The sequence below is a fragment of the Falco naumanni genome, chromosome 2 (genome assembly GCF_017639655.2).
Source record: "Falco naumanni isolate bFalNau1 chromosome 2, bFalNau1.pat, whole genome shotgun sequence".
In the NCBI taxonomy this organism is placed as follows: Eukaryota; Metazoa; Chordata; class Aves; order Falconiformes; family Falconidae; genus Falco; species Falco naumanni.
This window is the reverse complement of record NC_054055.1, coordinates 122,448,340-122,463,434: the sequence shown is the minus strand read 5'-3', so window position 1 is coordinate 122,463,434 and position 15,095 is coordinate 122,448,340. Positions and strand designations below refer to the sequence as shown.

Here is a 15,095-nt window from a genome sequence, read left to right as displayed (position 1 = left end):
GTTGAAATTGTCTATTTAGATTTGGGAGGCTCAATACAGGAGCTGTTACCAGGTTATCTTTAAGGCATTGGAATTTTTCATCATCCTGTGATGACCACTTTATCACGTCCAAGGTAAGTTTTTCATATAAAAACTTTACCTTCTCACTGAATCCCTCTATCCATTGTCGGCAGTATCCCAACAATCCTAGTAGTTGTCGTATTTCTCTTCTTGGTTTTGGAGCTGGCAAGGCAACTATCCCTGCTATCCTGTCTGGGTCTAATTTCTTTCTTCCTTTAGTGATCCAATGTCCTAAGTATTTTACCTCCGGCTCAGTAAGTTGCAACTTAGTCCGTGACACTTTTAGCCCCCTTTCTCCTAGAAAATTCAATAAACCTATTGTGTTTTCCCAAACCTCTTTTTCCAATTTCCCCGCTATTAATAGATCATCTACATATTGTAGGAGCTTCACTTCACCTTTAGTTTTAAAGGATGTGAGTAATTTTTCTAGTGCCTGTCCAAACAGATTTGGAGATTCAGTGAAGCCTTGAGGTAATACCGTCCAACTTAGTTGTTGTTTTCTGTCTCTGTCCAGATCCTCCCACTCGAATGAGAAATAACCCCTACTAGCTTCCGATAGTGGGCAGGCCCAGAGGCATCCTTTAAATCTATTACACTGTACCAGGTATGTTCAGGGGATACCGGATTCAATAAAGTGTATGGATTTGCCACTACCGGGAACCTAGTAATGGTTCTTCAGTTAACAGCTCTCAAATCCTGAACTAGTCTGTAACTACCGTCTGCTTTCCTAACTGGAAGGATGGGTGTATTATGTGGGGACATAAAAGGCTCTAAAGCTCCTTTTTGGAGTAAGTCTTCAATTATTGGTTTTAATCCTTTTCTCCCTTCTAACGAGATAGGATATTGCCTAATTCTAATTGGTTCTCTTGGATCCATTATTTGCACTTCCACCAGTTCAATATTCAATTTTCCTATTTCTTCTTGGTTATACCAGACCTTCGAGTTTATGCATTCTTCATCTTTTACTGTTAATTGATATGTTTACCATGATTGTACCCTTTTCCACTTCCAATTTTATTCCTAATTGTATAATCAAATCTCATCCTAATAAATTATTTTCTGCTTCTCCCACTAATTAGAAATCTCCTACACAAATTTTGGGTTTAGATTCAATCTTTACATTTTTAATAATATGAACCCTGAAAGGTTCCCCTTTTGCTCTTACTACTAAAGCTGTATCTCTGCTTGCTCGACATCCCAAAGGGATGTGCCAAACTGTAGATCGTTCGGCTCCTGTATCAACTAAAAACATTAGTTCCACCCCTTGAGGACCAATCTTAAAATTTATCAAGGGCCCAGATGTTGCTTTTGTCCCCAGACTGTAGAGCCCCTGACACCCCTATTCCTCTTCTTTAAACATCTGTTTGTCCTTCATTCACTTCCGACAGTGCTTTTTGAAATGTCCCTTCTGCCCACAATAATAACATTGGGGTGTTTTCGCAAGGGAATCCTTGTTCCTCTTCCCTGGAATCATCAGCTGTCTTTTTTCACCTTCTGATCTGGGAGTTTTTGAGATCGTTTTCGGCTGTCCCCTTTGCTGAGTTTCCCGGAATGCTGCTACAAGTATTTTTGCTTTTGCTTTTTGTTTCTCCTCATCCCTCCACACATACACTTTCTGAGCTTCCCTCAACAATTTCTGTAATCCTCGATCCTGCCACTCATCCAGCTTTTCCAGCTTCCTTATATCCCCCCATGATCTGGCCACAAATTGGGGTTTTAGTAATGCTTCTCCAACTCGAGAGGCTGGGTCCACCCCAAAATACATTTGTAAATTTTTCCTCAGTCTCTCTAACCAGCCCACAGGGGACTCGTCCTTTCCCTGATTAATAATATTCTGCCCCCTTGGGACTGCCTCCCTGATACCTTGGATAATCAATTCTCTCAAATCTGACATATTTTGTCTATCATGGGCATTTTGGTTATTCCAGTTCGGGTTCTGGTTAGGCCATTTCTGTTCTCCAGGAGGACCTTGTTGGTGCCTTCTTTCCCACATCCGTATTCCTGCCTGTCTAACTATAGATATTTCTTTGGCTGTAATATAAGATAGTTAGTTCCACGTTAGGCGGAAGGATCCCCCATGCATCCGGCGCTGCCAATAAAGGATACTTAGTCACTAAGAAATTTTGACTTCGTTCTTTAAATCATCACAAAACTTGTGTTGCTGAGCAGAAATTCCAGTTACAATACTGGAGTGCTAGTTTTTGAAAGGAAAAATTGAAACAGTAAGTATGCTGCTTCCTGGCCTCCTCGTTCAGGGACTTCCAGCACTGCCTGCCAGCGGTTTGCGGGCACTTCTACTTTGCATGCGCTGCCCTCTGTATTGTTGAATGTAAGGTGGCAGCTGCTGTGTTGCTGGGGTTTTAATTTTTATTTATTTTTTTGACAGAAGGAAGGTCTGTGGCAGCAGGACAGCCAGCCTTTCCTGGCGGTGGCCTTTCCTGCCACGTGGAAGTGCTTCCCTGTGTGCTCCACAGCCTGCGCAGGGCCGTACCCTCGCCGGTGGTGCCGGGGTGGCTGCTGCCCCGTGTGAGGCCGTGTACGGAACCGTGCCCCTCACCCCCGGGCCTCTCGGGCTGGCGCCGTGGGGTTGTGCTCGGGGTGCACAGTCGGGGTTACCCGGCCTCCCCGTGCAGCTCCCCTTACACCTCAGCCCGGGTCCCGGCCGCCACCGTAGCGCCTCCAGCTGCATCCTGAGGGCAGCTCCAAAGCTTTTGATCCTGTCAAATAACCTTTCCAGGGCACGCAGAGGCTGCGGAGCGGCTGAGGGGCTTCGCCTTCGGGCGGGGCGGGGGGAGCGGCCGTGCGTAACTCGCCCTTCTAGGCGTATTTAGCGCTTTCGGGTACTTGCGGTTTGAAAGCGGCACCGCGCTGTCCCTCCCGCGCCGAGCCGAGGGCAGGGCAGGGCCTGCAGCCCGGGCAGGGGCGCTGCTGGAGCGCTGCTGCTCCGCCGCTGCCCGCGCTGGGGCGGCGTGAGGGAGCGGGGCCACCGCAGCAGCGGCGCCTCCCCGGCCGCGGGCGGCAGGCGGGGCAGCCCGGGCCGCTAGCTTGGGCCACCGCCGGGTTACCTGGGCCCCCGCTGCTGCCGTGCGCTGCCAGCCTGGGGGAGGCTCCTCCGTGTACGCAACAGGAACCGAAATTCCACAAAGTTCCATAAAAGACGCTCTTGGCAGGCCCGAGGCTGTGGAAGGCCCGCGGGCAGCGCGCCGTTGGCGGGAGCGGCGCGGCCTGAGGAGCCGGGGGGGCGGGCCGGTGCGGGAGGGGCCGCGGGTGCGCTGCCGACCCCGCGCCGCCTCGCGGGCTGCCCCGCCCCCTGCCCCGCCCCGCGCACGCGCCGGGCCGGCGGGAGCCGCCGGGATGCGGGCGGCCATGGGCAGTGAGTGCCGGCGGGCGCGGGGTAGCGGCTGCTTCCTCCCGGACCCCTCCCCCCCCCCGCCGCAGGCGTGGGGACGGGCGCCGCACGGGGCAGGGCTCGCCGCTCTGGCGGGGCCCCGGGCCTCGGCCGCTGCGTGCAGCTGGGGGCTGCCGCCTCCTCCTGAGGCGCTGCGTGCCCCTGCTTGTCCCCGCCGGGCCCTCGCCCGCTCCTCCGAGGCGGCCTCAGGGGGGGCCCGCAGGGGAAGCCCGGGCCCGAGTGCGGCCCGGAGCCCTGGGCGTGCGGGATAAGGCCGGTGCCGGAGGCGGCCGCCCGGGCGCTCGGTCTGCGGCGGCCCCGGTCCCCTCGGCGGCCTGCGGCGGGGACACGTGCCAGCCATGCTGGGCTCCCGGGGGCGTCCGGCGCGCGCTCGGTGGCCGTCGGAGGGGGGGGGCGGGGGTGACGCGCCACCCCGTGTCCCCGCGGGGGTCGGTGCCGAACCGAGCTGCGGGCGCGTTCGCTGCGGCCGAGCGTGGCGTTCCCCTTCGGCTGCGGCCCTGCGGCCCGGGGAGGCGGGATCAACGGCCTCCTGGCTGCGGGCGCGCCGGAAGGTTGATTAAACTTTGCCCGGGCGGTTGGTCTTCCGGGTTTCGTTTGGTTTATTGAACAGTGAATTTATGCTGAGTATAAATCTGTACGAGTCCGACCGCTTTGAGCTAGGGGATGCCCCACAGATGTGCCTGGGCGGGTCCGGGCGCTGCCTGTGCCGGCCCCGGCCCCTGGGGACGGCGGGGACAGCCGCGGGCGAGGGCGGCTCATGGTGTGCCGACCCCCGGGGGCTGGTGCCGGGGTGGGGGCTGATGGTGTGCCGACCCCCGGGGGCTGGTGCCGGGGTGGGGGCTCATGGTGTGCCGACCCCCGGGGCTGGTGCCGGGGCGCTGGGGCGGGCGCTGCAGCAGCAGGAGAGGGATGCTCGGTCCTGCCTTGAGCTCGCCTGCAGCCCTCTTCCCTTTGCCCCAGCGCCGCGGCGGTGCTGCAGTTTTTTCTGTACCCTGTAGTGATCTTCGACTGTGCGGTACGGAAGTTTCCTAGAGAAGAGAGGGGCTTTGAAGCAGGGATACTTTTCTTTACGAAGCTAGAGCACTTTTTAAATTTTTTTTTAAATCATTTTTTTTTTTATTAAAAACAAAAAAAAGAGGGAGACAGTTGTGCCTGAGCAGATGTGTTTTCCTAGTCCCAAGGCAGCAGGAGATTCATGGGAGGCAGTCCGAGGGGTCCACACAAAACTTGGTTTGATCCCTTCTACTCGCGTACCCCAGGAGCCTGCAGACACAAACCCTGCTCAGCCACGCTGGAGGCGTGTTGGCAACACTTGCAACTGGCTCTCAGCTAGAAACCAAATTGTGAAGAAATGATCAGGAAGGATGTTACCGTTATTGGGGTTTATAGCCGTTTCCTAGGCTAGGTATGATTTGAGGGACACAAGCACACTGTTGCTGTATGTGGTGCTTTGGGGATTATCCAACGCTTGAGTTTGCTAGTGGTGTTTGAGGGTGTGCTCATGGGGTGATGGCTGCAGCAAAAGGCAGGCTCACAAAGCCTGTGGCAAGTGGGGAGGGGAGAAGCAGGCCTGGGTGGCTGGTGGTCTGCCTTTCTGTCACGCAGTAACTCCTGACATTAGAACTTGGGTGGGTGCTGCCGGGGCTGGGTGCTGCTCATGGATGAGCTCTGAGCTTCAGCCTGGGCAGGGGGATGGTGGTGTGTGGTTCCCACCAGTGAGCCTGGGTTTGAATGTCCTCACTCTGTTAAGAAACTGTTTCCAGAGTCATAGACAAACTGCAGAGTGAGTCAGAAGTAGTTTGTGTATGTGTTAATATATTTATTTTGTTAAATGCTTATCAGTGAATTCACATTTTGGAGAGTTTTTCCTGGGGGAATTCTGCTGACCAGTTTTTTCGTTTCTGGCATTAGACTTCCGCCTGGCTCTTATTCAGCTTCATGTATCTGCTGTTAAATCAGATAACCTTCAACGAGCCTGTGGACTGGTGAGAGAAGCATCAGCTAAAGGAGCAAAAGTTGTGGCTCTACCTGTGAGTAAGGATCATGGTCTACTTAGCACCTCTCTTGGAAACCTCTTTTTAGTGCCACTAACGTATTATACATTGTTGTTTCTCTCAGGATAGCTTAGGTGCTGTGTGAGGCTCCAGACAAGAAAAAACCCCAGGGATTCTATCTAGCAGCACACTTAAGAAGGAAAAAAAAAAAAGGCAAAAAAAAAGAAGCAGCAGGTTGTCTTTTTTTGTGGTGTAGGATTCCGGTTAAGTTTTTGCTGGTTTAAATCCCAGGCCATTCCATCACTACTAGGTTCTGAATTCACAGAAGTGACACTGCAGTTTGAACCTTTGCCGGGAGCCTTCTCTGCTAGAAATGTAGGGAAAGGTGATTTTCAACTAAAGAATATTGATATGAAGAGGAAAGAGAACAGGTATACGGTGACTGTCTTTGCTATAATCATTCCAGATTAGATAGTACATGAGAGACAAAATAGACTTAAGATGTTCCCAGCAGGTCATTTGGTGCTGGATTACGATTAAAACACATTTTTGTGGTGACTGCCTTGTGTGGGAACGTAAATAGCCACTTAAAACTACTGAACATTTCTGATTTCCTTTTGGACTTCAGCTGAATTTTCACATGGGTGAGTGTGCTGGCAGCGTGGTGACCTTCCCAGTGCAGCTTTGAGCTTTTTTCCTCTTCCTGGGGTTACATCTGTTACCCCTGTGCCCTGCAGCATCTGACTCAGGAGCGCAGAGTTCTTCTCTGGGTGAATTTTTGGTCTGGATGTTTTACACACAGAATGTTTTCCTTCCTACCATCACAGGCAGAGCATTAAGCAACCTTCCCAGCTCCTCTGTGCTAGTGCAGCTTGTGGGTTGCAAATGTGACCTTTGATTGTTCTGGCTGGGCCGCCTACTTTGAGATTATCTATTATTTGCTAGTTTCATCATGTGTACAAACACTGAGTTTTCCAGACCTATTTAGATGAGATACTCACTTTGCCAATGATAATTTATGCCTTTAGAGTAAAACTTGTCAAACAAGGACAAGTTTTTTCACAGACGTCTGGGAGGTAGATTTTTTCTGGCTTTAAGATGTTGGGCATGAAATATTCTCATCCCTCCACTTTTTTTTTTTTTTTTTTTTTAAAGTCACACAACATAAAGAACAGAACTTGTACTGACTATGTGATCTACACCTCTGCAGACATATGGCAGTTTTCCTGTGACATGTTAGCCCTGGCGTCTTAAAGTTTTTTAATTTCTGAACCAGGAAAAATTTGCGTGAGCAAAACAGTTCATAATGTTTATGGATAAAGGAATAAAAACATACTCCATTTGAATCTAGAAATCGATAGAATGCAATTCAAAGATCTGTCCCTGGATTCTTACCACTTTGGAGAGCATAGGGCTAGGTGATCTTGTGCAGACGGTTTGTAGTTTTGTATCGGCATCGATTTATGAACAGGCCCATGCACTGCCACTGCCAGCTCACACAGAGCGCTGCCTGTTCTCTTGAACCCATGGGTTTAGTACCACCTGCATTGCCACTGCAAGTGGCAAGAAGAAGGTGGAGGCAGCTGGCATTGTTTTCATTTCCTTGAAGTTCAGTCCAACTTTCAAAGGCCAGGAAGCTCATTTGACAGGCGGCAGACACTTCCCTTCCTGCTTTTTCCATCTACAAATGCTGCTGTGGGTTAGCTAGCACCTGTTGGCCCAGAGTCTGTATGTGGGGCAAAACATACCCGTTCAGTTATTCCAGTTCGGCAGAATCTGCTACAGTTGTTAAAAAGTATGCTTGAGCAGGTAAGGCATAAATGTTTATTGTGCTGTTTACAGCTTGATTTTTTTTTTTCTTTCCTTTTTTTTGGAGGGGTGTCTTGTTACAACTTGCAGTGAGCAAAGGTAACAGTCAAGGCAGGTGCTTGAGCTGGGAATCGCTTGCCAAAGAGTAGGAGCTGGTACTTGAGTTTGAGGAGTTTGATAGCCTGTTTGTGACCTTCAGCTGCATTCCTTTAGGGGACAAAAAAGTGTGTGTGTATGGGGGGCATGTCTCACCTTTTCACAGAGCTGGCAAATATAATGCAGGGTCAAAGTTCTGGATATCCTGAGCATCTCAAACAGCACTGGCCACCTAGTTCAGGCATCTAAACTGCTCCATTAATCTTACTGTGTAACGATCACATGCCTGGTTCTGAGGGACAGCAAATCTGTAACTAGAGCCTAGGACAGAAGACATTGTTCAGTTGTGTGGAAATGGTGTTTAAAGGATTGTTTTAGCAAAAGCATAAAAGCAATTTTGAAAATGCATGCTTTTGCAAAGGTCCTCTTAAAACTGAAGAAATCGTGGGCTGTGGACGAGCATGAGCCCATTTCAGTTTTGAGAGGATCTATTTAGCTTGTAACTAGTCAAATGAGCTGGGTAGAAGTTGGCTCATTGTTCCGATGAGAACATCCCTTGTGATCTTGCTAAGTCTAGACTGATAAATGTGCTAGCCTTGTTACTTGCAGCTTGCATGACACTCCTAGCTCTTGTTCTGTTTGGCATGTGTTCACACTGACACACCCGCTGCATTTTATCTAATTGTTATGGCCGCTTGATATTTTCAGATTTGCTTATTGAGTTCCTGTAAACTAAACTTGTGTAACTAAAGATTGTATGAGAACATTGATAGAGAGGATTTTGAAATGCCAAGTACATCTCCTTGCAGTGGTGTTACTAGATTTTAATGTAATTTTATTTTCTAATTCTAGGAATGTTTTAATTCTCCATATGGAACCCAGTACTTTAAGGATTATGCAGAGAAGATCCCTGGGGAGTCAACACAAAAGCTCTCAGAAGTTGCAAAGGAGTGCAGCATATATCTTGTTGGAGGTAGTTTACTCTTAGTGACAGTCTCATTGAAGGGAAAAACAGGCTATGTTTGTTAGTGCCATCGGATCAAAATTCCATGTAATACAGTGGGCAAAATCTTTGTTCTCACCTTTACAAAGGATCCATTCCAGAAGAGGATGGTGGAAAGCTGTATAACACGTGTACTGTCTTTGGGCCTGACGGTGCTACGTTGGCAAAGCATAGGAAGGTAAGAGGGCAGAACATTGTTATTAAAAGGCTTCTCGGCAGTGGTGCGCAAATGGTTTAATCTGTGCCTAAAGGTGATGTGAATTAGTACAATCTTGCTTTACTAGTAAGCTGTGTACTGTCAGTAAAATTGCATGTAATTTTTATTTGGGACATGTAAACACCCCTTCCAAAGGTGGTCATAAATTTGTTCTGGGTAAGGATGATAAAATGCAGAAGATATAATTGGCTTTTCCCAGATGCTGCGAAAATTGTGGTAAGGAGTAAATCCTGATCCAACTTATCTGTGTACCTTGGTCTAGGTCTAAAACATAGTGCTAGTTAAGTGGGATCAGGATTTTCCCTCAGGTTCCCAAGGGATTTAGCCCTTCTGTTGTCATAAATACTGTTCTTTACATACTTTGTGTGCTGTATGTATGGTTAGTGCAGACAACCCAAGTCCAAGTTCCAGAGTTAAGCTGTGTCTGACACTTGCTCACTGTTGTCTTCCACCCGGACATTGCTCTGTGCCTTCTGAGGCACTACTGCCTGTTCATAACTGCAAGGTGTAGTTTCTGTTCATCTGACTGTGCATACAGGTATCATTCCTTAGGTGAACAACAGCTTATTTCTTTCATGGTGGGGAAAAAGACCACAACAAAAAAGAAAACACAAGGTTACTGGGAATAAGCGAGTTGATGCAGAATACCTGTGGGGTGTGGGTATTAATTTATTTTGTTAACTGACTCTACACTTAGCTATACTATTATATCACTTTCTGAAGTACTGTGTTGCCTTCCTTCCATCACAGCACACCAGTCTGCAAGCACACTAGTTGTTTGTAGAATGAGTGCAGGCTTGTACTGTGTAAACAGGAATGAAAAATATAAAATCTGCTGCATTAGGAAGCTCCGGTCAGGAACAGAATCTTCCATTGCCAGGGAGAGATAAAGACTGTCTGCAGGGGCTAAGAGGCATCTGCATAGCTGAAGTCATGGGAACTTTATGACTTGGCGAAGGTATTTGCTTGAAGTTTTGCAGGAATGGGACTCAAATCTTAGAGAGGAAAATATCACCTGCTTTAATACACTAAAATCATCCTGAATAATTCAAGACACTTTGTATGTATCCTTTCTTTTGCAAAATTACTCGTTAGATGATATCTAGCAATTCTGCAGGGATTCTTTCCAAGAAGAAGATACAGAGCTGTACTACAAATTAATTGTTATATTCTTAGCTATTCTTAATTACTTTTTATTACTGCATGGGAGAAGGACAGAGCATTCTGTTTAGTAAGCAACATAAGCTTTTGATATGTGCATCACTTGGGTCACAGGGTTTCTATGTTTAAAATGGCCTTTGGGGTTTTTTTACCAAATAACTTTAGACATGTATATTTCTGTAAAGAAGAAAACTGCTTTAAATTATCTTCAGATAGTTAGGATCCTGACAAAAGCGTAATCTAAGTAACGCTAACTAGAAAACACGTGCCTAATAGGAGGCACAAATAGCAAGCAGATAAATTGTTATTAATCATATTATAATTACAGGTTCATTTGTTTGACATTAACGTTCCTGGGAAGATACAGTTCAAAGAGTCTGAAACACTGAGTCCAGGGAATAGTTTGTCCACATTCGATACTCGTGAGTACAAGACAAGCCCTCTCTTTAAGGTGCTCTACCACAGTAACAGTACAGTCATTCTGGAGTTCCCTTCCCCCTCCTCCTCCCCAGCAGTGGATTTTTAGACAATGATCAGATTTACATTAGGTATTTGACAGCCATGGCAAATGTAGTTTAAGTTTGTTCTAAGTGCATGGGTCACTTCTAAAACTTTTAAAAAGCAATGTGATTGCAAGAGGACAGAGGAGTAAAAAGAGTTGAAGATGCATCATGGAACTTCCCTTAATAAATAATGGTCCTATTGATTTGTTAAAGAGAAGTTACTGTATTTTTTTTTATAGCAGTTACCTCTTTAAAATGGTTCTTACAAAACACGGCTTGGAAAAGAATATATGCAGCAAGCAGCTACACCAGCACATTGTTTCATGTGAGGATGATATAATCATGGAGACATTAAGTGCAAATCCAATTCCAATGTTCTTGAATCAACCACATCTGATAAAAAAGCAAGACACCTATTCCCCCCACCCCACCTAGCACTGAAAAACTAACACCTGCTGTTTGCTGAGCTCCGAAGGGTCTCGTCTCCCATGGTCAGTTTTTCCCCCTTGCAGCGTGTATGCTGTTAAGAAAGTACGTGACGGTAGCTTTAGTCCATGAAGAGCAGTGAGTGCTTTCTTTCCTTGAAAAGAAAATAACTGAAAACCATACAGCTAACTCAGAGGGGAATACATTACACAAAGACCTGATATTACATGATTTTTGTGGAAATGGCTGATTTAAAAGGGCAGGTAAGACTGCTTCTCATAGTCTTCCTCTCATCATGAAGCATGAATTCTCTGCCACAGATGGCCAGTGCTTGTTCCAGATGAAGGGTACACATTTAGCTATAGCTGCTCGTTACTGTGAGACACATAAAATAGCAGATGGCAGGATGGCTACAGGGAGTCTTGTGATTGCTTTTGTGATAGCAATGACTGTTGTCTCTTGTGTTTTGAGAACAGCATACTGTAAAGTGGGCCTGGGCATCTGCTATGATATCAGATTTGCTGAGATGGCTCAAATCTACGGACAGCAAGGTGAGGCTGGGTCACCTAGCGGAGCACGGCTAGCCCTAAGGCCTGAGCTACGCCAGGCTGTTTCAGGGCAGTCTGTGCCATCGGGCACGCTAGTCCTTGCCCGGTTACACTAAACCCATCTTGTGCCCGAGACTTTGGTGTTCAGTGAGTGTCTGTCCCCCCTGAGTAACGCCACAGTCGCTCCCCGGTACACATCTGCAGGTGGAGTGATGCGACAGGTGAATCCCCACGTTTGGTAACGCGCCCCAGGGCTTGGCTGACTTAAGTAGTTGCCGTGCACGGACAGACTTCATCTGGTTCCATTTTGGGCAGAGGTCAGGAGGTGCTGAAAGAAACCTCACCTCGGGCGCTCTAGGGTAAACCATCTTCCCTTTCCCTTAACGATGTCCTAACCCAACGTTCCTTTAACAAAGGTTGCCAGCTGCTGACATATCCCGGAGCTTTTAACCTGACAACAGGACCAGCTCACTGGGAGCTGCTACAGAGGGGACGGTAAGAAGGCAGCAAGAGCTTACCCTCCTGTTCAGAGGGAGCTCTGGCAGGCGGAACCGAACCCTTCTTGTGGTCCAGCTGATGCTGTGCGTCAGAAGCGGTGCTGCAGGGCCCCTCTGCCACTGGAGCCGCACCACTCCCCCCAGGCCTGGCGTGGGACACCAACGTGACTTTGCTGCCAAGGGGAAAATCAGGAAAGGCTCATCCTTCCCTCCTGCCAGCCCCTCTGCAGTCACGCCCTTTCAAGGGCCTCTTCCCCATGGCTCTAAACAGCCTTCACACAAATTCTTGGGGGAAGAGCCAATAACCATTTGAGAACTGCTTTAATTACAGATAGAAATAGACCCTGAGCTTCATGAATGCAGTATTATTTATTCATTTTGTCAGCACCGATCACCTTTGCTACATACTGAATGAACATGTAATTCATTCTACCCCTGACTCTGGAGCAGGCGCTAGAGCCTTCTCTTTCCAGGCTCTGCTCTCTCTGACCTCGCTACCACTTGCAGTTTTGGCTCCTCCCTAGAAGGAGATGCATCTTGCCATCCGAGTGAATTCTTTCTCTTCTGCTTTGTTAATTGGTGGTATAAAAAAAAAAATTCTACTCACTTTTCCCTCTGCTTCCCTTGTCTTTTTGTGAACAGAGCTGTTGATAATCAAGTCTACGTAGCTACCGTATCTCCTGCTAGAGATGAAAAAGCATCCTATGTTGCCTGGGGACACAGCACTGTAGTAAATCCATGGTGAGTTCAGAAACACACACCCCCAACACAGACCACTTTCTTGATTAAAAAAATGGTTTTTTTATTTTATAAAAATATTTACTTTATATTTCCATCTACTCTTAAAAACGTTGCAAGTGCTTGGTATAAAGCACCTGAGACTTAAGTTGACATTCTCAAAATCATCCTTTAAAACTGACTGAAAAACAAGGAAGAAACTAAGACTAGTTCAACAGTATGTATTATTTAGCATTACTGATCTTTTCAGCTTGCCCCTGAAGTTTGGTCTGTACATCCTGTGCATTGTGGTAATTCTGTGTGCAGAACTGAATCACCTTAAACAGCTTACACAAAACTGTTTAATTTCCTCAAGGAACAACACTGTTTTGACATAAGAAAGAACAAGAACATCATCTTGGCTAGTCTGACTTAAGCAGAAGTCACACAGGTGCACAGGAGGTAAAAGTGACCAAATCTTCAGACAGTTACTTTTCTTTCAAAGGAACCCACTGATTGTTCTCTTCCAGATGTTGGCAAAGAACGAAAAGCTTTATCTATGTCTTCAGCTTTTAACGTTACATGAATGAAACAGTGACAGAACACCTAGTGGGAGACACAGTAAATAACGTTCAGTAGATGACACAGGGTGTAAGTGTGCTCCTGTTAAAAGCCAGCAGGATCTGAAACGAGGTGTTAGTCCTTGCCAAACATGGTTCTCCCTGGGGAAGTTCTTTCCCCTTGAGGCATTGCTCACGTACTGGTGCTCATAGTATCTCTTACCACCATTCTTGATCTTCAGAAACATGTTAAGTATGTGTATGTCACCCACAAAATGTGCCATAGATGAAGCCTGGAAGCCGTGTCTGTCATGCCAGAGTTACAAATTATGTTATTTTTAGGACAGTCCTGTTTCTTCAGCTGTAGACATCAAGGGTGGGAACTCCCCTTCGTACAAACAGCAGCAACTGGACTGATGCCTTGAGACCTCGGTGTTAATGCTGTGAACAAATGTGCTCAATTCTGCAGGGGTGAAGTCATAGCCAAAGCTGGGGCTGAGGAAACCGTTATATACGCAGATATAGGTAAGAGTAAAAGATTCCCCTCCCCCCCCCCCCCGCTTTCTTTCTGAAGTACAGGTCACGAGATGAAGAAGAGACAGTTTTAAGTGTGTGGGCTCGCACCTGCAGTTACAGATGATGCAGTGTTCGCATACCTTCAGCTTTGCTAGACTAAGGCAAGAACAAGCAGCACTTGACTGTACTCTTCCAGTTTCCTTACTCCTGAGGAAGCTGCCGCCTGAGGGAAGAGCAAAGCTGCAGCTTCCTTCAGCCCTGGCTGCCAGTCGTGGTGCCCTACAAACCCCCTTCTCCACGAAAGCCCCTTGCTGCCCTGCCTGACCTCAGAGCAAGTCAGCAGCTTTTGTTTTTGACTGCTTTTCTAATAGCTGTTTCTTCCCCAACCCCTGCAGATCTGAAGAAACTTGCAGAAATACGTGAGCAAATTCCTATTTTAAGCCAGAAGCGTTGTGATCTCTACGGCATAGAGATGAAAAAGTGAAGCTGCGTGAATAGGGAAGGCTCAGCTGGCATAATGGCTCCTGCTTTTGTCTTCGGAAGGATTCCCTTAGCAGTTGTTCCACAATCTACTGCTAAATGTGCCAGTTAAAAAGAACAAAATCAGAAACCAAACCACCTTGGTGGTGTAATTATAAAACTGATTCAAATACAGAAGTCGCATCTCCTTCAGTGTTTTGTAGCATTTTACAGCTAGGGTAAAGATGGAGGTGAAATCAGTTCAACACAACAGTAATTGTGATGCATAAAAATCAATGCTAATGTTTAGTTACCTTTTGGGGGCTTTTTTGTAGAACAGAGAAATGCAGACCTTGTTTTCTCTGGAAACCCTGCAAATTCAGCTTTGGTATTATGAGTTTTCCTGTGAATTACCGGATAATCTAGAGGCATGATTCTTCCAGCTCCATCCTTAGTTGTGTGCGCCTTAACAGAGTTCCTTGAATACCCAAGTTCTAACTTGGAAAGCTTAAAATGTAACACACTAAGCAAAACAGGGCAAATTCTGCTCTGCACGACTTGGGACAACGCAAGAAGCTGCCAGACAGAACTACTACTGTAGAAGAATCTGTAACAGGTTTTGGCTCATGTGTCGTGCCTAAAATATAATATATAAAGTTATCCTTACTGCAATTCTTGTTTATTGCTGAAGTGATGCAGGTTACTGTTTTATTAAAGCAATTGCATGTCACCCCACCTTTGCTCTATATATACCGCATGCTTAACGCAACATCTGAATGGGCTTGAATTCTGGGTTTCACCGGGAAAGGCTGAAGGGAGTCAGGCAAAAGGAGTTAGAAAACCAGTTACACTGATGAAGTCTTCCTGCCCACGTTCTTCCAGAAGACAGGTGCTAGAATTGCTGCATTTTTAAATGCATTATTGCTGCCAAAGGCAAACTCCCATCAGCTGCATGGGAAACACTCCTTATTTCTATTGCTCTTGCTCATTATTAAAGACAGCTTTAAAATACTTACAAAAGCAGCCTAGCATTCTGTATAGTTTTGGTTTTGTTTTTTCTTTTCATGGAATGAAGACACCTTGGTACTTCTAATGTAAAAAGAATTTGCAAAATGCTTTT

At 46.9% G+C, this 15,095-nt stretch overlaps 1 protein-coding gene across 2 annotated transcripts; it reads left to right on the top strand.

Annotated features, from left to right (window-relative positions):
- The first annotated feature begins 3,374 nt into the window (after positions 1–3,374).
- On the top strand, positions 3,375–14,707 carry NIT2 (nitrilase family member 2). Of its 2 annotated transcripts, none has more exons than XM_040583202.1 (10): positions 3,375–3,433; positions 5,381–5,499; positions 8,221–8,341; positions 8,461–8,549; positions 10,078–10,171; positions 11,155–11,229; positions 11,643–11,721; positions 12,366–12,464; positions 13,470–13,525; positions 13,912–14,707. In XM_040583202.1, the coding sequence occupies exons 1-10, from the start codon at positions 3,415–3,417 to the stop codon at positions 13,998–14,000; spliced, it is 840 nt and encodes a 279-aa protein (XP_040439136.1). In that variant the 5' UTR covers positions 3,375–3,414; the 3' UTR covers positions 14,001–14,707. The 2 variants fall into 2 exon arrangements, with proteins under 2 accessions (XP_040439136.1, XP_040439135.1); XM_040583201.1 differs by lacking the exon at positions 3,375–3,433 and adding an exon at positions 4,303–4,484.
- The last annotated feature ends 388 nt before the right edge of the window (positions 14,708–15,095 follow it).

Coding starts and splice junctions, on each gene's coding strand:
- NIT2 (XM_040583201.1), top strand. CDS start 4,313: ATGGTGTGCCGACCCCCGGGGCTGGTGCCGGGGCGCTGGGGCGGGCGC. Junction 8,342..8,460: donor CAGCATATATCTTGTTGGAG/GTAGTTTACTCT, acceptor ACCTTTACAAAG/GATCCATTCCAGAAGAGGAT. Junction 11,722..12,365: donor GAGCTGCTACAGAGGGGACG/GTAAGAAGGCAG, acceptor TTTTGTGAACAG/AGCTGTTGATAATCAAGTCT.